The sequence below is a fragment of the Hippoglossus stenolepis genome, chromosome 7 (genome assembly GCF_022539355.2).
Source record: "Hippoglossus stenolepis isolate QCI-W04-F060 chromosome 7, HSTE1.2, whole genome shotgun sequence".
Lineage (NCBI taxonomy): Eukaryota > Metazoa > Chordata > Actinopteri > Pleuronectiformes > Pleuronectidae > Hippoglossus > Hippoglossus stenolepis.
In genome coordinates this window covers 7141937-7168347 of record NC_061489.1, presented here as the reverse complement: position 1 = coordinate 7168347, position 26411 = coordinate 7141937, and the positions used below count along the sequence as shown (strand labels likewise).

Here is a 26411-nt window from a genome sequence, read left to right as displayed (position 1 = left end):
CCAGGATGATTTAACCTATAAGTCCACTCATGGGCTCGTCTGGGCAGAAAAATCTACTTATTATCACTTGAATATGTATAAAGAAGCTAATGCAGCTTTCATGTGTTCATCAGCATATTCTCTGTTCTGTACCTTTGACCCTAAAGGTGAAGTACGCGACACTGTTGCAGGCAAAGTTTCTGAATAAAAAGACTCCATTTGTCGGAAACAAATCATCAGCCTGAGCTGCTGCCGGAGGGAGAACCCAAAATGTTGCTGCCAAACCTTTCCACAAATAGAGGAGGTTCAAATTTAGAACTTAGAATGGACTTTATTGAAATTTAAACTTCCTCAGAACCTTCAAGAAACTAAAGCCATAGTTGCATATTACTTCCGTCCCACGTCTGTGTCTCTGTCATGTCAACAGACACCTACACGAAAAAACATATGCAAGTGTAACTTTCCTGTTTTCATCTCCAGATAATTCCAGTGAACTCGCAGGTCACGTTTCTCTGCTGTGTTTACTCCAACATGTCACCAACAGGCTATTAACTGTAATGTGGCTCTAACAGAATGTTTACTGCACTTTGGGAAAGCTCTAATCAATAGAAATCTTCACAGGGGCCCTTTCGCTGCAGAGAAGACGAATGTGATCCTTAGACATTCACGTTACCTTACAGCACTTTACACCCACAGATTTCTGGGTTTTGAGTTTGTCTAAAAGCTGTGTTGTACCAACAAAATCCAAACTGAAACACCAACACTTAGTCCTCCAGCAATCGATAGCTGTGTCTCATTCAGGTGCTGCATCTTTTGGAGAACGCGGTCTACCCGTAGGAGGATACAGAGGATTTATGTGATCTGCATCACCAGCTCGACATCTCGTCACTTGCCGTTGCATTAACTCTTTAAAAAATGGTTTGTCACTGAAGTGCAATGAATCGTGAGCTAAGTTGGGCCGGGAACGATCCACCCATTGGATTCTTCGTTTCTCGGTTAAAGAAGGACGCAATTGAAGGAGTCTTCAAAATGGGACAGTCTAGTTGTGCCACTGTGATGTATTCAGTCTTAAAATTCACGATCTGAAGCATGTGGCCACTTATTGTAAAAGGTCACAATAGAAGCAGCAGCGGTTAAAATAGTCTGACTTTTAGTTACAAGTTTAGATCAATCTCCAAAAACACTAGATCCTATATTTCCCATAATGCAACCAACCACATAAAATCCATGGCAAATGCCCGTCCGAGCCACACAAGATGATTGTGTTTTTATTAAAAGGAGCACTCCAAATATTTTCAAACATGTGATTATCAGCAGAATTACTCATTTAAGTTTCTATAAATGCTGTTTTGATGCATTCTTATGAGGCAAAAACGTGTTTTTTCCAGACTTAAATGTACATAATGGCAACGGAAACTGTGGGAAATTCAAATAATCATGTGATTGCCTCATGTTCCTCCCTAAGGACAATCAATGAGAAAGACACGGCTTTCACTCAGACTGCACAGGCCGCACGACAAGAACAGTCACAAGAAGCAGAGAGCACGGAGAACAAACAATGTGTCCAGGACAGGACGTCTCTGCAAAACCTCTGAGGGTTTGTTCAATGACACAGTGACAGACGACCTGTCCAGCCCTCTAATCAGCGTGGCGGTTGACAGACCGCACACCCACAGAGTCATATTTATCAAGCTTCTCAGTCAGATTAGCAGCACTGATGCCCTTAAACTCATGTATCCTCCTCAGCCTGCTCTGATAATACTCACATTACAACGTACCGGGCTTTAGAGTGAACAGTATGTTTGGTTTATTGACGTTTGCTTCACAGAGAAACACAACAATACAAATCAGAAGTCCCACACTGTGCTACAGCCATGTGCTCATGAGGATCAGAGCAGCAGATCAATAGTCTCTCATCCACACACACACACACACACACACACACACACACACACACACACACACACACACACACACACACACACACACACACACACACACACACACACACACACACACACACACACACACACACACACACACACACACACACACACACACACACACACAGACAGACAGACAGACGACCCGACTCTGCTTCGAAGTCAGTGTCTGTGTCGAGGATTACTGTGCTTCACACACAGTCAACGGTAACTGTTTAATCTGGACTGTCCTTGACCTGCCACCAACACAGAGCACACACACACACACACACAAACCACAAACACACACAATCTTTATCAGGACTTTGCATTGACTTCTATTCGTTGAGGACAGCCTAACCGTAACCTTATTCAATTTAATTAATTATATTCTTTCTGTTAGGAACTTTATTTACCACATACAACCTCCAGAGAGCAATCAACAGTGATTAGTGCACAAATCTACCTACTAAATACACAAATGTCAGAAGCAACAATTATGTTAACAGTAAGAAAGCTAATTTAGTTTCATTTCATGAAAAACATTGACAATAAAATCTTCAGTGCAGATAAACCAGGTAGGATGAACACAACGTCTTCTAATTTCACTCTGCACCATAGACTGTTTATAAAAAGCTCAGCACACAACGTCCAGCACACAAATAATAAAAAGTGACAGTATACTGTAGAACTTTTAGAGGAGGACTCACTAATGACAAGGGAATACTTCTGAAGTAGCTCCGGAGCTCTAACACAGGCCAAGAGAACAGGCACTGCACGACTCACTGTAAAATTAACAAATACAAAACAAATATTGTTAAAATGAAAAGATCAACCATTATGAGTCTGCCACAAAGGCACCAAGCTTGACATTGTCCTTAGTCCTGAATGTGAGTGATGTGTATCTCCTCGTGACACAATGTGTGTGTGTGTGTGTGTGTGTGTGTGTGTGTGTGTGTGTGTGTGTGTGTGTGTGTGGTGTCTGATGTTATTTACATTCCTTTTATTCTTGTCCTTCTCTTGAAAATGAATGGTTCCTGCTCCAGTCCAATTATTCTGCTGCTCATTCTTGTGATTTCGTTCAGTGGGTTGCGGTGGATTTTACTGAGGGACCCGAACCACGCAGCTATGTTAAGGGTCATGGCAGATTCAATGAAACATTTGTAAAAGGAAGTCAGGACTTTTCTTATAGGAAGGCAACTGTTGGGTTGGAATGTGAGTTTACAAGTGATCTATTGTTGTTCCAATTATTAACCGTGACTAATTTATCCCTTACCCTAATCTTAGCCCAACAACAATTCACATCTTACCCTTAACCATATTTACTACTTAACCCTAAACCTAACTTAACCTTCAAACATGTCTTCACTTTACAATGTAACGAGTTCCATAACAGAGACTTGCTTCTTGTCCCATAAGGAGGAGAAGTCTCCATAATGTGACTGTGTAAAGAAATGTAGGTCCCCACAACATGAGTAATACCAGGACCACACACACGGTTTGAGCTCAAATATCTGACAGCATTACAGTGTATAAATATCCGTCTGTAAAGAAACAGTATGACTTCACATTTCATTCTAAACTGAATTGAAAATAATGGATAGGGACAGTATGGGAGTTTTTACATAATAGATCTATTAGGAAATACATTGACAGATAGTGACAGTTGTGCCAGTTTACACAGAATCACTTGTGGATATGATATTAATGTGAAACACTTGTTAATGTCCCACATGAAATCAAACTAAATCACACTGGGTGATTTCACTGGGAATGAATCCTGTCATGGAAAAAACACACAGTGATGGTCTAAGGGCAGAGTTGATTAGTTTTGTCTGATGAGGGGCTGAACCCAGAACTTTTTTCCACTGATGTAAAAACATTGAAAGTTAATAAATGTGCACCAGAGATGTTTGAAACTTTAAGGACGCCCAGTGACATCGGCTCATCATAAACACAGTACCCTGTAGTGTTGGTCATGATCCATACACACACACTTCTCACACAGCTGCTGCAGTCGACACACAAACCAGAGCTGAGTTGCATCCAGCACAAGTATCGATCAGCAAACAGACGTCATCACCAATAGTCATCAACAAAGCTGCTGAAGAGAAAGTAAAGCTGGTAAAGTAAAGTAAACTCACTGTGTGTGTTGGATCTCAAACGGCTTCAGAGTGAAGTCATCCCTCAGAGACTGAAACCAAGACATGAGCTCTCTGCCTCTCTCGCTCTCTGCCTCTCTGCCTCTCTCTCCCTCCCTCTCTGTGATGATTGGATTATTTGTCTCAGTCCTCTCTGCTGCTGCTGCGTTCAGGAGCGGCTCGGATACATGAGCTTACCACTGCTGTTGCTCATGTGGCAGATGGATAAAAGGGCCAACTCTTACTTACACATAACTCCACAGTTTCCTCAATTGAAGAAATAACTTTTCAGACACGAAGTGTAATAATAAAATGACCAGAGGCACCCTCACCTCTGAACACTTCCCCTTACCTCTAAAAAGGAAGAATCTGTCGAAAGATGATCCGATTGAAATTATAGACAGAATCAGAACAGGTTACCTCTCTCTACCAATCCCAACAACAGCTCACTTCAAATATGTTTAATGACATTTATCCAAGCAACACATTTTTAAGACAAAGTTTTAATGTTGACAAAGCTGGATTGACAATAAAGATTCTCAGGCACCTATTGATAATTACAATATAGTGAAATTTGGAAATATTTTACGTCAAAATGAGTTTGGCTAAATATTTCATCCACAAATGCGGATTGAATAAAACCAAACCATCTCTTCCATATATTTAAATACAAATTAAAAAGTTACCAAAAAACAATTTTTTGTTTGTTTGGTTGTTCATTAGTTAATTTATTAATTCAATTCTTTGTATTCAAGTTTATCTGTTTGTTTTGTATTCTTATACCATTAGTTCAGTCGCAACTGAGTGAACTAAAATGCTGAGCAGGTTGTTGAACACTGAACTAGAATTGTGATGTTCATTGGCAGATTAACGTTTATCTCTGATCCATTTGTTTAGTGATGCTTTCAATGTCATGCCAATTTAATATTTTATTTGGAATCTTTTTAGAACCATTTGCAACATGTCCATTTCTACACAAGAACACAAAAACACATATAAAGAGACATAAAATTAAGTACCAGTCACATGAACATAATCTGTTCAACTCTTTAGACTTTTCAACTCTGTCACCAACCTTGAATAACCACATTTTAATTGTATCCCAGTATTTTCAATAACAAAATAAATTAAATTTGTCACAAAAGGGGGTAAAACTCAGGAATTCACCAATCCAATAGTTAATAGAATAAAAAATGAACCTATCATATAAAAAACTGATACAATGGCCCTAAAATCTTAAACTGAAAAAGCTTAATAATGAATTGTTGCCTTTTTGTAATGTTAACATGGGTGACTTTCCTTGACAGATTGTATTTAACATCTTGTAGCTTCTTATGGTTCCACTGATCCCACAGGATAATATCCCTGGATGTAATGATCTAAATGGAAAAGTTTGGGTCTTTTTATTTAATAGTCATTTTTACGAGTGACACTTGAATGCACCATAAACACACCGCAGAGCGCCAACCAAATGATTTCAGTTGAGATAAGAAAATGATATCCTGACTAACAAGCACTTTACATTAAGTACAAACTCTCAAGATAAATAACTGAAAAGCAAAAAATTGAAGTTATCTAAATATCAAAACAACTTAAAGAAGCAGCTCTGACTGTCACAGTTTGTTTCTTAACCTCTGTTGTTACTCTAGTGGAGCAGGATTGTTTATTCACATACGTGTTTGTGAACTGTTATTATAACAATCAGTCTATTTAACATGGTACCTCAGCTCCAAAAATGTGTCAGCAAGTTACATTTTGTTTCATGCAAAATGAAAGTCTTGTGTTTACATGAGCTGCAGAACTAAAAAGTACAGAGACAAACACAAAACACAGTTTATTACCAGAAACTGGAGTTTGTGTTTGAAAGATAATTTCACTGTAAAAAAAAAAGGATTTTAGGATTAACACTGCCATCTAGTGTTGAAACTTCATCTGAGCACTTACTTTGTCTAAATATTTTTTTGTTTACTGCACCTCTTACGTTGTGGCACGATCATGAGATGCGATGGACAACTGACAGATAAAAAGTCAAAAGTGCTTCTAAATTGTCCACTTTAAAAAATCTGTCAATGCAGTGATATCATTTTGTCCTCTCAGGTGTTCTCCTCGTCTAAAACTTTCAAAACAAATGACAACATTGATAGGCTGAGTAGAAAAACACATGAGTCAGTTTACATATGAAAAACATTACAAACAAAGATTGAAAAATCTTTTACTCCCTGATAACAGTATCAGCATTCGTCACCAAAAATACACACAGTCGGGCTTTAATAAAGACATTTATAAAATAGTGAATAATCCGAATGAAACATATAAAAATAATGGATCCAAATATTTGTCAACTGTTCATTAATTCGTGAATAAGTTGAGCTCAGAAATCACAGTCTCCCTGCCTCCTTGAACTGGCCGAGCAGTCCGTCATCGGCCCTCAGGGGGAAGTACAGCGTCCGAGTTTTGTAGTACTTTGGGTCGGACTGGAGGTTCTGGATGACATCAGCGAGGAGGTGGGCGCGCTCCACACCACAGCCCGGAGCCTCGTAGCCCAGCTTGGTGAAGTGGACATGGAGGTGGTAGTAGGACGGCTGGTAGTGCAGGTACACTTTCAGCTTACTGGCTGGGTGGTTGTATTGCTTCAGGATGGTCTCCTGAGTCACAACAAATCAGATATTATCAATCTTTATAAGTATAATTTATGTTCAATTACATACCCGGGGTCACTCTTCTCTACTTCAGGGAGCTAAATCTAATCCTAGCTCTTTAAAATGAAAACTATCACTTCACATAATTGTTTGGAGATGATGATAACAGGGCTCCCCCACATGTTTATGGAAGCTGAGGGAAGACAAACCCATGAATCAGTGTGAGCTCACCTTTCCTCTCTGGAAGATGTTCTGTAGCAGTGGTATATGCTCGGAGGTCAGGTCCCTCAGACTCTTGATGTTCCTCTTGTGCACAATAGCAATCAGGTACAAATCATTTACCTGCAGAGGAAAGCAGATTGTTGTGAAACTGTTTCAGTCCATAAAATGTTTATAGCAGCATAGTGGGACATTTAATTATGTATTAAAGAGGAGATATGAATAAGTTTATAGTAAAATGTTTGATATGTGATCATCAATGTAAATATTGTAATATATTGGAAGATGCTTGGATATGTTTTGATTTATACAGAAGTCAATGTATAGAGATACAGGTATAGGTTTGAATATCTGCATATATATGTATTAAGTTTCAAAATGTGTATTGATTTATATAGTATAATACATATGAATACAGATATTGTAGGCTAGTATCATACGAGTAGTATGTATCCAGAAAGAATTGCTAGTATAATATTTTTTTCTGATTTTAATATCACAGTTGTTTATCTTTAGGTGTATTAACTGATATCATGTTTTATTTGTGTTTTTATATATTTGTGTGGACCCCAGAGAGAGTAGCTGAGGCTCCACATCAGCTCATGGTGATCAGAATAAAAGAAAGAGAAAACTAAAGAAAAATGTCACAAGGAGGGATAATGCTGTTTGTTTCTCCTGAGGTCTCTCACCTGTTTTTGGTCCCATTTGAAATCAGGGAGGAGGACGAAGCCGACCTCCGGGTCCGGATCTTCATAAGTGATCCTCTCGGCCTCTGCCTTCTTCTCCAGGATGTTGTACACCCACTGATGCGGTGGCAAAAACAAACAGTCAGTGCTGCACATGTGAAAGTGAACACAGGAAATGATAACCTCAGGAGACTGACCTGCACGCTGAAACTCTGCTTCTGAATGTAGGGCAGAGTGATGGACTCATAGTCCGCCCCCGACTCCTCCACCAGAAAACTCTCCTGACGCTGGTATTTCTTCACATGCTTCTCTGTGGCTGGACACACCACAGTGGTCTTGATCTCTGCAAAAAAAAACACACACACACACAGGTCATCTGGTTTTCCTGTACCCGGATCAAGTGGCAGCCATATTCAAAGATCTTCAGCAATGTGGGATCATACGGTTGAGGTGGGGGGGGGCCTGCATCCAGTACGTGCTGTAAATGTCGTTTCTCATCTCCAGCTTCAGTGTGGAGTTGGTGAAGAGGTCAGTCAGGGTGTCTTCTCTGATGGGAGTCTTCTCCAGAATCACCACAGCCTTCTGATCATCCAGCTGAAGATGACACCGTCAACAGTTTCACTTTTCTGCCTCAGATCCTAATGAGACTAGTTTTACTGAATAGATAAATCAATACACACGAGTCCTTTTGTAATCCCACCGTCACGATTCAGTAAATCCTAACAATCAGGCATCCACAGTGCTTTTATTATGAAATCTCAAATCCGGAAAAGCCTATGTTTCCCGCTTCTCAGGCCGATTTGAATGAAAATAACAATGAAATACAATTCCCCTCCTGTCTTGAACTTGTCCTTGTCTCTTTTATCGCAGTCAGGCTGAGTTACACTCCCTCTAGCAGCAGAGCAAAGTGAGCTGCCTTTACAACCAGCATACCTTTCCATGGATGAATAAGATCTTCTCTCGGGCAGAGTCGCTCAACACGCTGGATGTTTGAAACCCACTCAGAAGAGTCTCTCCTCCATTGTCCTCACTGTCACACGTCACCCTCTTGACTTTCTGATCTAACTCCTCCGTTTCTTCTCTTGAAGTTTTAGACATGTTCTTCCTGCCGCTAGCTGCTGCTGCTAGCTGCTGCTGCTGCTTCTCTTTCTTTTGTTTAACGGCGGAGGCACCGTACGTTAAAGGTGCATTACCGCCACCTACTGTTGTGGAGTGTGGGTCAGAGTATTGCCTTTGCTTATGGTCTAAGGGCCCTCACAGTTGGGGGATCTTCTTCCTTGTGTCCTTGTAGGTTTGCTCAGTAATTTAGCATTAGTTGTTTGTTCCTAAGATTCAGCGGCTTTTCTCCCATCTCCACTTGGACAGCTATAGTTGGAGAAGTCTTAATAGCCCCACAACATAATCTCAGTGCCTGATTTTTGTATTATTTCCAGTTTCTTTAGCAGTTTCATCATCAGCAAATACTAGTATTCCAATATCGGAACTTGGGTTTGAGAACACATCATTAATCATGATGGAAAAAAGTATGGGGCTGATCAAACTGCCCTGAGGAGTCCCGTTATCTACGTTATACCTGCTTGATATTGTTGTTCCCATCTCTAACTAAATATATTTATCAAACAAAAAATGTTGTAATCCAATTAAAAGTTATTTAAGTTATCCCATTTCATCTACTTTTAATCATTAAACCCTCTTTCCATACCATATCATAAGCCTTCTCAACATCAAAGAACACTGCCATTACAAATTCTTTATTAATTTAGGCTTTCCTAATTTCTGTTTTTAAACGGATGACTGGATCCATTGTTCCCCTCCCTTTCCTAAAGCCCCTCTGATAAGGAGATAACAAGCTCCTACTCTCTATATGGACTGTTATTCTCTCAGTGATCATCCTTTCCATCATTTTCCCAATCTGCGATGTAAGTGCAATTGGTCTGTAGCTTGTTGGATTTGTAAGGTCCTTTCCTGGTTTTATTATAGGTATGATGACTGCTTCTTTCCAGCTGGTGGGTATTCTTCCCTCTTCCCATATTTTATTATATATCCCTAAAAGTTTGGTTTCTTTCTGCTTTGCCAGATGTTTTAACATTATATAACAGATTTGGTCTTTCCCTGGAGATGTTAAGCCAGATTTTCCTACGGCTCTCCTCATCTCTTGTAAAGTAAAAGGTGCATCCATCACACCACTTTTAGTTTCTCTTCTCTGTCTAATCCCTGGATTTGCTTGTTTAGTTTCTTCCCTCCCTCACTTCCTGTCCTCGGTTAGATTGTCAGAACTCCAACTTTTAATATTGGGTACGGCCACTCTCTTCGTTTTTATCATTCCCCAGGAGTTGGTACAGAATTCCCTCCAACTTTCTCTCTTTGCTTTCTTCACCACTTTCCTTACTTGAGCCTGTGCCCTTTTATGTTCAATTAGCTTATTTAAGTTGTATAAAGCTCCATAAAGGAACCACACACAGTTCAGTGTCAGTCCACTGCTATCTCCATCAATCAATTAGCCCCTGCTATTAAAGGTGATTGACGCATCATTTAACTAATATGATTACTGGGTTGGGGCGGGCGACTGTTAAACCAGCCAATGAGCAGCCTCTACTCAGGGACGTGTAATTCAGGAAGTGATTTAAAGCGGACACGCTGCTGTGTGTTGACAGTGGAGCCGGAGAGAGAACCCGTGTGTTTCCTCGTTAATGACGAACCAACATGAACCATCATGTCCGGTTCTGTGTTCTCCTGCTGGCTCTTCTTCCTCCTCCTGCTGCTGCTGCTGTCTCCAGAAGAGGTAGCGCTAGTTCTCAGATACACTTCAGTACATGTCTGCTGCTGCTGCTGCTGGTTGTGCTCAGGTTGATAAACAGTAAATCTCAGCAACTAGCTGACACGAGCCTTATTGGCTGCTCGTTATTTCATTACTTGTTGTTTTAGTGGCTGCAGCTCGAGTTAACGACATTAACTCGCTCGCTGAATGCCGCTTTGTTTGACTTGTTGACTTTCTGTCCAGCCTGTGGTCAATGTTTCCTCTGATGTGTTTCCCTCAAACTCATGTTCACAAAGTCCACTTGTCGCTGATCCTACAGGTTTAACAGCAAGTAGATTTTATTTGAACAATTCCTCCCATTTCTGCTCTGTAGTTTTCCTCAGCAGTGATCTAGTAACCTGCCACAGATCACACTTGAAAAGATGAATCTAAACGCTGCAAAACAGTAAATAATGTCAGGTTAGATTTTCATATATACTGTTTATTCATAAATGTCAAGAATTGCACCATTGTGCTTTACAGTCCTGGCAAAGGAAGGCAACACAAGCATGGATAAGATGTACAATGTTAGAAATAAAATCTGTAGAAAAGAGGAACCTTAAAAGAGAAGTTAAAACAGCTACAGTAAAGGATTTATCCAGTATTTTATAAAAAGTAAAATGTAGTAAAGGGTTGACTTAAATACTTAATAAGACCTTAAAGCAGGATTAAAAATGTGGCACTTAAAATTAGATTTAAAACTAGTCATATTCAGTAACGTTTATGCCTCTGTCAAGGCCCAACAGTCCCCTTATGAATCTCACAAAGAAAATGGACAAAATAATTCCTGGACCTGCTCCCTTATCTGGATCCACACTAAGATTTAATGAGTTCCTTCCTGACCCATACCACATCCTTCCAGTTTGGTGGTAATCTGTCCTGTAGTTCTGCCAAGTACCAGACAAACATGGACAAAAACTGAGCAGTCTGTGATATAACAAGGGGCTCAACCATTAAAGACATTGTCTACAAAAAATTGAATTTCCAATGGATCTGCCACAATGGGAGTGATATGTTGCTTTTTATTCTGAAATAACTGTCTGTTTGTTTACAGAGAGGAAGAACGTCCTCTTCATCGTAGCAGATGACCTGCGGACATCGCTGGGTTGCTATGGAGACCCTGTGGTAAAATCGCCAAACATTGACCAGTTGGCGTCCAAAAGCCAAGTTTTTCTCAATGCATATGCACAGGTCAGTGGGCTCCCTGTCACAAGTTGTAGAAGCAGCTCAGTCACTTTTGATCTGAGACTAATTAAATCATACAACCTCAAGGAAATCTTAGAATGTGTATTTTTCCTCTCAGCAAGCCGTGTGCGCTCCCAGTCGCACGTCCATGTTGACCAGCCGCAGACCAGACACCACCAGGCTCTACGACTTCAACTCCTACTGGAGAGTCCACTCTGGGAATTACACCACTCTGCCTCAGTACTTCAAATCCAGAGGCTACTTCGCTGCGTCTGTGGGCAAGGTTTTTCATCCAGGTCAGATTAATAGTATAAGGTTTTCATGAAAATCCAAATAGAGGGATAAAATACAATTTTCATGCTCAGGGTTACACGGCATTAACTTAAGGAGATCCCTGAGCCTGTAGTAAGAAGCACATATATTTTTTACAGCGGATTAGTGATGAGCCTGTTCTGGATCTCCGAGGAGATTCCATTCTGAACGATTAAGTTGTTTACTCTGGACACAAGGCATTTTGTGTTTATGGTTGTGACAAATGTTGTGGTGTTCTCTCTTTAGGAATCGCCTCTAACTACTCAGATGACTACCCATACAGCTGGTCCATCCCTGCATACCACCCAGCCTCATTTCATTTTGAGAAAAAAAAGGTACGACTAGGAAACAGCATCTCTTACACGTTTCCACTTTAAGTTGGGGTTTGTAATCCTGGAAAAGCTAGGCTCCACTTACCATAAATGTATAATAGCGACAGACAGATATGCCAGACAGTCATTTTATCCAGTGCGACTGGAATTATTGGTCGTGTTTATGACAGCCTATTTGGACTTGAACATTTCAACGAATTGAATTGATTTTTCAGAAACAAATGACCAACTCTACATTTAGTACACATACAACAGCTTGAAGTGATGCAGGCCAACCAATCTGCCTGGCAGCTGATGTCAAACATTCTCAGCCTCTTCAATCCTCTTCATCAAAACTACCAGTTGGTCTCTCTGTCTCTCTCTCTGGTAGCTAATGGTAGTTAAATATAAGTAGTTATAACAGAACTCTGCAGCTGTCCACTGTTACTCGGTGGAAAAGCAGCATCTGCTCCATATGAGTTGGGAGCAGCAGAGGCTTTGTTATTATGTCGCTCTTTGTCATTGAATCTTTGGAACATGTGCACCTCCATCATGAGAGTTAATGGGCGTCTATACCAATAACCATCAGTCAAAGCAACAACTCTAATTACAACAACAGTGGTTAATGACATCTTTGAGATCGTTTTCAGAGCATTTTGTTGAAACACTGCCAATCAACATGCAATTCAAAAGGGCGCCACTTTCAAAAGAAACATCACTGATCTTCAGAACCGACCTGTTTGATAAGACCAACAGTGTTTGTATAAAAGCCCTAACAAGGACAGCTGGGACGCAGTAGGGCTGATTCAGTAAACAAGTGTTTTCTGACTTTCAGCTTCAGTGTGGATACTCGCATCATTATTAATATTATTATTTTAGTTATCATTCTTGTTGTGGATGGCTTCACTGGTGGGTTGAACATCTACCATGCACTGATGGGTAAATAATCAAAGTCACCATCAACTCAACAGTAAATCATTACTTCCACCAATGAGGTTATGTTTTCTTCTGTGTTTGATATTTAGCAGGATTGAGGATTATGCAAAAGCTACTGGATGGATGTGGTATGGGATGAGGAAAGAATCCATTATATTTTGGCATGGATCTGGACATTTTCCCCCCCACTTTCTTAAACAATGTGGGAGAGTGTTTTTCAACATTTTCATGATTTCTCAGAATAATTGATGGATCTTGATGAAAGAAAATGGTTTACCTGACTAATATTTATGAGTGTGTGCAATTTGGTGCGGCTCTAAATAAAAATCCAGATCTAGTGAAGATCTGGTGCTTATATCCTCTCCGGCTGGAACTCTGCGTCTGAATCTTCAACAATTGAAAATCCAAAGTCTGAATTTTCTTTGCTGGATCGCTCAGTGAATTAATCTTTTTAACTGATAGAAACTGGAAGTAGATGATGTATATCTGTTTGATCCTTTCCAGAGCTGTCGCTGAAAAATGTAAATCATTTCCTGTGAGGTCTGCGCCTGTGATTGCATCACTTGAAGTTGCTTCTGTGTCAGAGTCGCTCAGAGAATCATTTGATTCATGTGAATCACTCTGGGTGCAGACAGTCATGGACTCATGGGCTGCATTTGTGAAAGAGCTGGCGTCTCTGTGAGCAAGTGAAATTAAATGATATAGTGCTTGTCTGGGAGAGACTGTCAGCACTGATGGAACACTCCTTCCATCATGTCTCAATAATAAGAGCATTATTGTCCCCTGTGTAGGTCTTAACTGCTTCTTTCAAATTTGTAATGTATTCAAACAAACTACAGTTAAACTTTGGGTGTAAAACCAGAGGTTTTCTTTAACCCGTCTGGGTCTGATCATTTGTTTAATGAAACACTTTCAGGTTTTCTTCTCTGGACTAAACGGGCGATAGTCTGACTGAGGAAGCGTCATATTACTTCCATTGTGTTCGATGCACATTTACATGGAAAAAGTTTGCTAGTGAAAATTACAAAATACAAGAACATATAAAATGATTAGAGAATATAAAAACAAACATCAGTTAAAAGTACTATGTTAAAATCAGGCATTAAAAGGCATTCCTAGTCAAATATTTTTACCTGGTTTTTAAAGCATTGCATAAAGTCTAATGTCCTCAAGCAAGAAGTTCCAGAGCCTTGGGGTCCTGATGGCAAAATCCCAGTCCCCTTTAGTTGCCAGCCTTGACTACTAGCACGTGTTGGTTGGAAGATCTAAGATTACAGCTTGGAGTATCGGGAGTAAGTGGTATGAGCCACACTAAGATCTACTGACTTCTACTCCGAGGTGCTGATCCTGGTGACTGAGGGGCACAATGTTGTCTGGTTTTCCCTGTAGGACACTGAACCCTTCAGGACGTGCAGTGCTCTCAGTAACAGATGTGTGATCTCATTAAGCGTCAGTAACATCCATTGTGGCTCCTCCATCAGGTGCCAAACACTCTAATGTGAGACAAGTCTTTGAACCTGAGATGGTCTGTGAATCTCAAGCTTTTGTTTTTCGGGGCCAAGAGTCGTGAGTGCTTCCAGTATTTCTACTTGTCACATTATATTTACATTTCTATGTAGAGCCTCTTTTAATCATTCAAAAAATATAATTCTGTAAAATGTTATAGATTGGGGATATGACAGCTGTCTCTGGATTTAATAATTCCTGCAGTTTGGGATGATTAAAATACGCACAGGCAATACAAGTTCCCTCACATTCTGACAATGTGAAGAGATTCTTTTTTTTTTTTTTTGCCTCCACCTTTTTATTTTTGTATTTATTATTATTTTAGGCACTGCTCTTTCTATTGTTCTCACTCACTGTATCATCCAGCAGTGTTTTAATCGCTTGATGCCATGATTCACCATAGAAACCCATTGGTCAGCGGGATCATTTAATATTCATGAGGCAATTTGTATTGACTATTTATGGTTGAATGGGGGCATGTAGAGGTGTGCGTGCGCATGGTTTTATAATATTTTTTTTGCGTATGCCATTTTCGGCTTTTTCACTACACGGACCCTTTTAGTATGAATCCTACGCACTGTTTTATAAATGAGGCCCAAGATCTGTCTGCAAACACTGATCTGTGGAGACGACATCATTATGACACAATCAAATAAACCATAATCTGAGGGATTATTGCCAATACACTGTATGCATACTGACATTATTGACATAAAGACAGAGCCTCCTTATGGTTAAAAAAATAGAAGGGAAAGGTACATGTGTTTTTATACTTAGCAATTCAGTACAGTGAAGCACTTTTGGTAGATTTACTTAAAAATGAGCAGGATGTTAAATCATAAAGAATAAACAGAACATTGCTTCTGTGTGATTTACTAATAAACACAGATAATAAGAGGTATGTAACACAACTAAATAAGTTGATAAGCTTTGTCTCATGTTGTGGCAGAGACAAACCTAAGAGAATAAAACTGACAGTTTTAACATCCGGCCTGAGAGATCTGATGGCAAGTTAAGTTTGTCTGGACACACCTTATATCAGGTCTGAACAGGGTCTTTGTGACTTGCTGTTAAACTTGATTCTACCCCTAGAGGTCATGTTTAAATGCCAGAACACTATCTATCTTAGATTGTAAGTACAGATGGAGATGACGACGCTCTCCTTAAAGTGAGGCAAACGTGTTTAAATCGTCACCTGGTGGCTTGCTGCAGTACAGGTCATACGTTCTGCCTCTCCCATGTTAGCAGATGGGACATGGATCAAATTGAAGTTAAATCATTTTTTTCTCAAAGATGGTTTCTGTCAGGTTGGGCGTTTCTTGTCACACTGATGTTTGTTTTTTTTCGGTAACTTTAGTTTGAATTTAGTTATTTGTTATAAAAACTGGGTGAAAAGTCATGATTGACAGCTGAGCCTGACTCGTGATTGGGCAATCATGGCAGTAACTATGCATAAAAAGTGACTTTTAGTAAATCGTATGAAAATCTTGTTTTCAGATGTGTAAAGGAGAGGACGGTAAACTCCACGCCAACCTGCTGTGTGCAGTGAATGTGACGGAGCAGCCTGGGGGAACCCTCCCTGACCTGGAGAGCACGGACGAGGCTGTCGGGTTACTGAAGAGCTGGGCCAACGATCGTGTTCCCTTCTTCTTAGCCGTGGGATTTCACAAACCACACATTCCCTTCAGGATACCACAGGTACATGACTCAATATCAACGCCCTCTGCGCAAAATGTTAAATAGTTAAACCAGTATAGTTGTATTGTGGAAACTAGTATTTATTAGTTTTGCTGTATGGTGTGAATGACTAACGTAAAGGAAAGCAAAGAATGAGACGTACATGCTGTCTCTGAAGTGCATTAAATGAGAAGTGACCTGGATGTATAGGAGATGCAGTTTAGCATGAAGGAGGGGCCGAGCATGATGTAGTGGAATATGAATGAGAGCAGAGATGGATGTCAGCGTGACAGAGAGGTTTCCCTCAGCGTGGGAGTCGAGAGATGAAAAGTGGGGAAAGGTCAAACCAGGTCCTCTGTGTTGACATGTGATTTATGGTACATGTGATTTAGCTCGAATCGTCTGGAGCAAAGAACGAAAAGATCAGTCTCTGGAACCATAAAAATAAATCAAACCAAAAAAACATCTGAGAACATGTACTTTAATCATGACTCCATTCTCCTGTTTAAAAAGAGGATTTTATTCATTTTTTAATTATCAGACCAGTTATTTGCTTTTTGGCAGACACTTATTGTCAAGTATGGCGGTAATTGGAAGAAATGCCAAGTAATGTTTTAGTAATCTGTGTAACACTAATAGTTGCCTCCATAATCTAAGTAATTTTGATGAATGAAAGCAATAGTGGGGTAAAAGGCTAATACACATAATGATAATAGTTATAATGATGATGTTTTAAGAATACTCATGAGTTAATGTCAGGATAATACAGGATCACATTACAACAATTATGCTAAAAATCCTTCTGCCCTGTTGTCTTCAAGTACCACGTTTTCACCCAAATGGCATATTTTTACATAGAGAGGAGAGAAAAAGAGATGAAAGTAACAGAATTGAGATGTATATTCGAAGCATGTTCATGGCATATAAAATAAAAAGTTTTAAAATGAAGAGTGTCTACAGAAAACATGGGTATTAGATGAGATGTCTTTTATAGAGGTGATTGGCTGTGGTTTTCAGCCTTCACCTGTGAATTATCAGAAGTCCTGGCCACAGACATGAGAGCCTTCTCACAGTAAATGTAGGAGTCTGAATGTGATGCTTAAATCAAACCTGTAATTAAGGAAGCCAATGTGGAAAAACTAAAACTGGGATAACGTGTAATCTATGTTTTGTTCTGGATCACTTGGGAGTCCCTGCCTTTTTATTAAACACCACTTTGTAACGTGTTGCATATTTACAGGAGTACCTGAGCCTATATCCTTTAGAGGAAATGACCCTGGCCCCTGACCCCAATGTCCCAAAACTCCTCCCCCCTGTGGCCTACAACCCATGGACCGACGTGAGAAGGCGAGACGATGTCCAAAAACTAAACATCAGCTTTCCTTACGGGCCAATTCCCAAAGACTTCCAGGTTTGAGCTGCCTGCTTTCAGCAATTTAAAACCATTTATACTGTTCTAACATCATGTCTGTGCTTGTTGAACAGTTAAACACTGGTGTTCTGTACCTTGTATTGCAGCTGCGGCTCCGTCAGCACTACTATGCTGCTGTGTCCTACATGGACGCTCAGGTTGGACGGCTGCTCAGTACTCTGGACGATCTCAGGCTGGCTGACGACACTATGGTGGTGTTCACCTCAGATCATGGTCAGTAGACACAAGAAGGAAGGTTGAGGAAGGCTAGATTGCTGCTGTGTATTTATCTTTCAGGTTTTGGTAAAACAAATTACTCACATGCCAGTTTTCAGGGAGGTGGCGATTTTCTTTATATTTCCAAAGTATCCACTTTTGGCTGTTCTTGTGTTCCACCACCAGATGGCAGTGTTGTAACAGCATATTGTGTACTAGGTTCGCTCCATAGTTAAAATCTTTTTCTGCATCATCTCCTTTATTTCAAAAATCTTTCGTGACTCGGAAACTCAATATGTCTCCTATAAGATGACTGAGAAAAATATTATTAAAATTAATTTCCTCAAGCTTCTCTCCATCTGAGATGTGATTTGTATGATACGGATTCATTGACTTGGTTCTCTTGTCTTTCTAACCTCTTTCTTTCTCTCTCCTTCTCCTTGTTGTTGCAGGTTGGTCATTAGGAGAACACGGCGAATGGGCTAAATACTCTAATTTCGATGTGTCGACACGTGTCCCTCTCATCTTTTACGTCCCTGGTGTCACAACACGCCCGGATTTGCTGGGAGCGTCTCTTTTCCCCTTTATTGATGCCTTAACCAAATCAGAGTACAGCTTTAAGAGTGAGACCCTCCACTGACATCAAATTAATTTCTATTAATAACATGTACATTTCTTCTTTCTAAAGGCACCATGAATGTCAAGTCAAATGGAGCTCAAATTTGATTTCATCTTTTTCTTTTAATTGGTCACATAAACCTTGTTGAAACATTTATTAATATGCCAACTTGACTTTAAAGAAGTCTTTGATATACATGGAGAAATTCAAAAGTATTTAGACAAGGATACACTTTGATATTTAGCCTCTAGACAGTTTTTACTTCAAATGCAAATGGTGCAATAATGATGAAATTTCAGTGCAGGATGTCGAGTAAAATTTAGTGGATGTCTTGACTAATTTGCTCTCAGTGGTTTAAAAAAAGAAGAGTTTTCTTTAATTGGCTGACCCTTCTCTGTTCCAGATGACAAAGTTAGAAGAAACGTGGTGGAGTTGGTGGATGTTTTTCCCACAGTCGCCTACATGGCCGGCCTCCACGCACCTGCACCTTGTGCTGATGTTTCTTTCCAGGTATTAAAAGATGAAAATGAACGTTTTTCTTGAATCTTAGTTTTTAGACAGGAGGCACTTGTTACCAAAGCTACTACTTGATTGGTCTCTCAGCCTTGATGGCAAAGTTTGTTCTGTTACATTTGTTAGCTGCATGGCTGCAGGGAGGACAGTGCATTATATTTCAGTTTCAGACTGAAATATCTGGACAACAATGATGAAACATGATGACGGTGGTGATCCCCTGAGTTTTAACATTTGTACTTTTTAGGGAAATGTCTCGGCAGCTTTTCATCATGAAGTTGTTATGAAATTTAGTAAAGACGTTCAGGATGAATCTTAATAATTGTGTTGATAACCTACTTTCATGTAGTGCCATCATGTCAAAATTCTCATTTGTTCTATGATGAGAAAATAATCCCCACCAGCATCAGATGTTTGTTTTTATTTTGGTCGTTTTTTTTGTTGTTTAAATTGGCAAAGCTTTGCATGGTAATCTGCCAAACTGAAATGGTAAAACCTCATGCCTGCTGAGCATTAGCATGTAAGCATTTTCACAGTAAGAATTGCCATACTGGCGTTAGCATTTAGCTGACAACACCACAGAACCTAACACTGGGTTCATCTCCCATTACTCAGACTGTTGTTATTTTTATGCACCTGAGTGGGAAACAACATCTCACTTACTTTTCAGAGTCAAAAATTTGTTTTTTTTTCTCGCAGCTACGATGTTTTTACTTGGTAACAGTATAAAAGTTTAATCAAATACGTGGCATTACATTTGACATGTAACGCTGCCAGTTTAGGTAAAATCCAATATCAACACTAATAAAAAGTTGTCTTGTGTATTTACATTATACAAAATGTTTCTAACAATGTTCAAATTCTGTGAAATCCCCAGTTTTATTTAAGGGAATGGGACATTTCATTTTGGTCGCCTTTTTAATTACATCATCCGCTTTAATTACATCATCCACTTTACCTGTGGGTTAGGGGCAAATAAGCATTGACAAAGGGAAACACACAGATAGCCAGTCAGCTGTATTTTCCTTTCCCTGTTTGTATAGGTCACTCGTATAAAATCACGATAATTATTGTTATTTGCTGCATTACTTTAATACATGACCTCATCCGTGAAATTATTTGCACCCGAGTCGTGTCAGGTAGATTTTCATTGGCTATGGTGGTGAAGACAACAACTCGCATGATACCACGCTGTTTCGCAACGTCAGCAAAATAGGTCTTATTGTTTTCATTGAGAGACCCCTAGTGGCCAAAATTGTGTATTGTACGTTTAAGTTGATATTTATCCAGTGTAATTAACTTGTCTTGGAGGTTAATGTCTTGATAACACTGGTGTGTCAACATTGTCATCGTGAGCATGTTTACATGCTCATGTTTGCATTAAACTCAAAGCAGCACAGTACAGGCTCACAGAGCTGCTAGCATGGCTGTACAGGTTTGAGTCACTTTGGCTGATGAGTATTCAGTGAAGCAGACCTTGTTAATCAAAGTGTACAAAACCAATAGAAAATAAGAATGTGATCTGAAGTAAGTACAGGAAAGAACATGGTTCTGATTCCAAGAGATTTTACAGAGAACAGAACAGAGACCTTTCAGGCGTCTTGTTACAGAACAACATGACCAAACAAAATGAATCAGGAAGTAAACATGTCCAACATGAACTTGATCTAATTGGCTCCGACATTTATTTCCTTCACTCTGCAGCCTGTTCTCTTGCTTTCAGGAGGAGCTGTGCACAGAGGGAGACAACCTGGCCTACACTTTCCGTCGCAGAGAAAGAGGAGAGGACGAGGAAGCGGTATCTTTTAGCCAGTACCCTCGACCTGCTGATACACCACAGGTACCTGAGATTGAGTGTCTAGAAAAGTGAATTTAACAGCCTTCACGAGCTGGCTGAAGGTAAAATCATTACGTTTTCCATCAGTCAGAAAGCTACGACAGAGTATTGGGTTCAGATTGAAGAAAAAAACATTTGACTTAATATTGTAGGAATAAAGTTATGATTCAATGAGGTGGGAAAAATTTGCAATATTTCACGAATAAGGGAAAAACGTTTTTAGGAAATAATCAGTGAGGAGAACGAGTGCTCACTGGAGTTCCACTCCTCTGGGTTCTAAAATCTTGAACCAATTTTGAAAAACTCTGAAATTCCTTTGAATGTTTCCCAGATGTAACAAACTACAGCCTCACAGTCGACCACTTCCACACTCTGATTCTTTCTTCAGAATAGACACCATTTTTCCACTATCTTTTCAAATAGCTATTTGTGAATTTGATTCTGAAGTGTAATTTAAGGACTTAACTCTTGTAATTTTGTGACTTTACTTTATTATAGTAATATTACAAATTTACTCCTGTGATATTATGCCTTTATTCTCAAAATGTCAGATACATTTTTTTCACCTTAAGTGACCCTAATACTCAGTCGTAAGAAGCATCAAACCAAACGGGTATATATTTAATATAAAACGTGCCACACTGATTTAAACATGACTGTGGTGACACTGTCACTCTTTGAACCTCTCTTGTTTGTACAAGAGCTGCCAGCTTCAAACACAGTCTCTGAATGAAAATGTCCAAGTGAGTGATACAGCACCTGCTGTAGGTTAATCTTTGTACAGCTTGGCAGCCTGACATCAGCTCATCGTCCGGCTCGCAGGAGGAGTTGGCAGCTGCACTTCTGACCACGCTGACAGAGTGAGATCTGTGCTCATTGTAAGTTGAATGTTCTTCTGTTAGGTGAACTCAGACCTCCCTGACCTTCAAGACATCAAGGTCATGGGTTACTCTATACGCACCTGGGACTACAGATACACACTGTGGCTGGGATTCAACCCGAAAACATTTCAGGTAGGTGTTTCACTGACCTGCGCCGCATCACATCTCTCTTCTCTGTCACTTTGTACTGTGTGTCTTTATTGGATCCATCCATCTTTTCTGGCTCAATGTGTTGAGACGATTTCAATGACGGTAACAAATGATAGTTGGCTAATATCCATATGTCTCTCCATGCAGGTGAATGTGACGGACGTCCATGCTGGGGAGTTGTACATGTTAGCAGACGACCCCGGGCAGGACAAGAACGTCTACAGTGACACGGCTCACAGTGTGATCATGAGGAAGATGACCAGCCTGCCTCATGTAAGTTTGTAATTCATTTAAGTCAATAAATAAATGGAGGCTGTCTCAGAAATCACTCACTAATCATTATACAGTGAGTTCACCTTTTTTTTTTTTTTTTTTGTGATGTCAGAATGTTTAGTGAAATACCCTGCTCAGAAAAATGAAATGCATTGTTTCCCACAATGCATTGTGAAAAGTAGTGGTCACTAACTGGGCAATATATACCATCATGCATTGCGCTCGTGGCATTGACAGAAAAGAAAGAGAGGGCAGCTAAATAGTTTTGATTCCGTAGTTAGATTTTTTTTATGAAGGGTATGAGACAAATTAGTGAGTTGTGTTGGTAAAATATATGATCAGAGCAGCGTATCACAGCACAGACAGTGGCCGGCAAGTTTATTTCTACATTTAAACATGGTCAATGTGCTTTTTCCCTAAGATTATTAATACTGAGTGTAAAAATAAACATTTAGGAATTATTATGGGATTTTCCCCCCTCCAATGTTTTTGTTGTACATCATAAAACTGCAAGAATGATGTAATTACCAGAGCAGAGAAAATGACCAGAGTAGTGTCAAAGTGTTTTTTTGTTTTTTTTGTTTATTTTTCTTGTGTGGATGAGTTCACTATATAGTCCTCTACATAGAAGTCCCTCTATAGTGAAGTAGGTGTTAGAGACTAAGTGGGTGATTTCAAACCAGAGTTATTTTCCTCTCATTCATTCTTTGTTTTATTAATTTACTTCTTTCCTGGCTCGTCCAGACTGTGACTCTGCAGACGAGAATGAAGCTGCAGCTCCTCTACCTCACAGCAGGGATGAAGAGGAACAGTGGGAAGGCGTGATGACGAGAATAAACTACAGCAGATGGACGGATGAGGACAAGTACAAAGGGAAGATGGATGGATGAAAAACTTTGTCTGGAAGGGCGGAATTCCTCAGATAATTCTTTTAACACAACACATACTTGATTCTGTAGTCTCTGCTATCACCATTAATCTTTAAAGCTCAGTTCTTCAGGCTCATGTTCCGTGTTAAGAGCTCGTCAGCGGACAGACCTGGAGTGAAGTGAACAAAAGAGCATATTGTTAGTTTCAAGACATTTCAACCTTTTTGAAGGAGTTTAGCAAAGAAATCATTTACATTTTGACAAAGGGAAACATCCAAATGGGAACAGAAACCTTTTCCTCTAACGAAACAGAACCAGTGTGTTCAGTGACTGGCCTCTTCACCCATGTCTGTATCTACTAACTTGTGTGGAGGAAAGTTTAAGTGCAAAACCATACCCGTGAGGAATCCTTTCCAATCCGCGTGCACGACCTGCAAGGGACTGTTCAGCAATTGCGATACATTTTTTAAATAGTAATCTTCAGACGCGTGAACAGTGCCTCGCTAGCTCTTTCCTCAGGACTATTGTCTTCATGCCGAGCTTATCATGAGATAATGAGGCTCAAATTTAGTGTTCACATATGAAAGAAGTATAGATGTAATGCTGGACGCACAGCCTCCTGAGGGACGGCTCTGATTGGCCGTGACTTCACTACCTCCTCTGTGAGGATGATTACATCACACTTTACGAGGCTTTTCATCTGAGGGAATATTGATGAGACCTGAAGAATTAGATCTTTTGATTAATAGTGACACCAATTTCCTTTTTTCTGGATCAAGTGTTCTTCAGCGTATTGATCGTTCAGTCAGCATCAGGTGTCGTCTCCACTTGAAAGCACAACAGCTAAAGAGGGCTTGACTAGTTCTGTACAGTGGTGTGAAACAAAATGACATTTCTATTTGCACTTGACGTCCCTCACAGCTATTTGCCTCTCTCCTCGTAAACAGTCTGTTCAGATCAATTTGTGGACTTGAAATGAAGTGAGTAAAAGCCATAATGATTCAATGCAAATGAAACTGAGCATTTTACTGCTGCTCCAATGCGTGAACATTTTTGTGCTGTGGTAATTTTAGAAGAGTCATTTCAGCTTGAATTTCAGGTTCAGCAGTGAATCAAAGGGATTTGGTTTGACGACTTGTATTGTGGGCCGCACGGTCCTCGTGTTAATGGGATACAGTTGAATCATGATATCAGCGGGGCTCTTATTATATGTGAGGATGTGGGGGGGGAGAGATGGGAATGAATTGGTTCATTTTTGCCTTGTTTCCTCTGATCAGTGAAAATCATTCTTGAGAGAATTTATTTCTTCCCAGGTTCACCTCTTTGCACGTGTGAGGATTTTCCAGTGGTTTGCTGTTGTCTCTGTGTCCTGTTACTTTAACATGTGACAAAATGGACATAATGAGTAATGTATACTGACCATACACGTACCGACAATGGAAAAATCAATTTGTGTGTGGTTGGCGTTTGACCATGTTTCTGAAGGGAAAATGAAAAATAAATGCTGTAGTAATAATAAAGATGTTGAGCTTGGCAAGAACACATTAAAATATTTGTGTCACTTTCGATTTGGTTTCTAAAAAAAATAAAATGTTTTTCTATAATGCAAGCAGCAGAAGTTTACTGTTTTTGTAACTTGTGATCACAACCTCCTCCTGTGTTTGTGTCCTGCAGAAACACACACACACACCCTGCTGCTCTGTTGTAATGGGGTTTTTTTGTGCTCACCCTCAGCAGAAGTGTAAAGCTGCAGAGAAGAGTAAGCTCCTCAGGGACCGTGCCAGTGTATTCAGTGTTTTCTCTCCTTCCTCCCTCCGTCTGTTGTTTCCTCTGGAACAGACAATGCACATGGCTGCACTCTCTCTTTGGCTCTGGAAGAATTTGGACCGGAATGAACAGTCGCTAATTTGTGTCCGATTCCACAGAGTCGGTCTTTCTCTGCAACGCAAACGGTTAAAAGCCTTGTAATTGCATTTTGAAATATACTGGAGAATGAATTTCCTTTCAGGGTTGTTGACTTTTTTTATTTATTTGTTTTTACCATTTTCAATTTACAGGCAATAAAGCAGAACGGTGTGTAGAACTCAGTTTGAAGGGAAGTCTGTATGTAACAAGTCAAAAAATCATTCCCAAAGACCAGAGAAGCTCCTGACATCTCTCCCCTTCCTGTTTCACCATCCTCTAATCATTATCTCCCTTCTGTCAAACGACTGCCATTGTGCATTTCTTTATTATCTGGTTGTAATGGTATGTGTAACGGAGCAGTAGCAGCATCTGATGGCTAAATTAAACCTGGGGCCAGTGGAATAGAGCTTTGTACACAAAGGTACTTGTTTTTTAACCACTAGTGGTGCTAACGAATGTATTTTAAATTGCGTATCTGTTCTGCCAAACCTTCTTGATCACTTCCTGGTGGCTGGCTGCAGCATAGGTCATAAACCCTGCCTCCTCCATGATAGCAGATGGGACATGGACTAAACAAAATAGTCAAAGTACACATCAAACACATTTTTTGTACGGTATGGTTTCTGTCATTGTAGGTATTTGTTATCACATATGTTTGATTAGTTGGCTGATGCTTTAAGAACTGGGTGAAAAATCATGAGACTGACTCACGATTGGCCGATAGTGTGTATCAGTGGGACCTTGATACCGAAGCTCCGAAAATCGCCACTACACAGACACTATATCTGGAAGAAGGAGAAATTAGAGAAACTATATCAATATGAATGCAGGGGTAGAGAACATTTGTGGGTGCCTTGCTCATGGGCAGCTCTTCCCCCTCCTCCAGCCTGGGCTCTTATTTTGAAAGTGAGGCTAAAGTGTGAGTCAGCTGTAACCACTCTCCTCTGCTCTGCCTGTATTCATGTCAGCTCATATTTCTGCCTCAGTGGCTTTATCAGATCAATATTTATCATCACAGGGTTCTCCGGCCACCACAAAATTGATATAATGGCAATTACATTAGTGTTTAGCTGCTGTTCCCCTGCTGCTGCTGCTCTTTTCTGTTTGTCACTGCCTCTCACCTGCTCTCTTCCTCCAGCCCGCTCTTTGTCTCACTCTCATCGTCTTCATCATTATGCCTCGTACGCTGGTAATCGTATTACTGCTGCGGGCTCGTATTGTGGCAGGTCACACTGGCTTTCTGTTAACGTCGGCGACGTACACAATTACATTAGAGAGGGTGAGAGTATGTGTGTGTGTGTAAAAACAGCTTAGCTCAGCTGTGTGTGTGTGTGTGTGTGTGTGTGTGTGTGTTTACTCACTCTGGGTGAATGGATCCAGGAGTAGTAAACAAACTGTACTCTGGGTCCAAGGACTTGAAGTATTTT

At 40.0% G+C, this 26411-nt stretch overlaps 2 protein-coding genes across 2 annotated transcripts; one reads left to right on the top strand and one right to left on the bottom strand.

The window, feature by feature from the left end:
• Window positions 1-6240: 6240 nt before the first annotated feature.
• On the bottom strand, window positions 6241-8780 carry dcps (decapping enzyme, scavenger). Its single transcript, XM_035162387.2, has 6 exons — window positions 8520-8780; window positions 8030-8180; window positions 7784-7929; window positions 7590-7703; window positions 6913-7023; window positions 6241-6687 (listed from the first exon to the last, which is right to left on the bottom strand). Exons 1-6 carry the CDS (start codon window positions 8682-8684, stop codon window positions 6421-6423), a joined length of 954 nt encoding a protein of 317 aa, XP_035018278.1. The 5' UTR covers window positions 8685-8780; the 3' UTR covers window positions 6241-6420.
• A 1432-nt stretch (window positions 8781-10212) lies between these two features.
• Window positions 10213-24692, top strand: ids (iduronate 2-sulfatase). The gene is made up of 13 exons (XM_035162255.2): window positions 10213-10368; window positions 11438-11574; window positions 11687-11864; window positions 12127-12215; window positions 16131-16331; window positions 17551-17721; window positions 17829-17955; window positions 18390-18560; window positions 18960-19066; window positions 20793-20909; window positions 21809-21919; window positions 22085-22210; window positions 22955-24692. Exons 1-13 carry the CDS (start codon window positions 10290-10292, stop codon window positions 23033-23035), a joined length of 1695 nt encoding a protein of 564 aa, XP_035018146.2. The 5' UTR covers window positions 10213-10289; the 3' UTR covers window positions 23036-24692.
• The last annotated feature ends 1719 nt before the right edge of the window (window positions 24693-26411 follow it).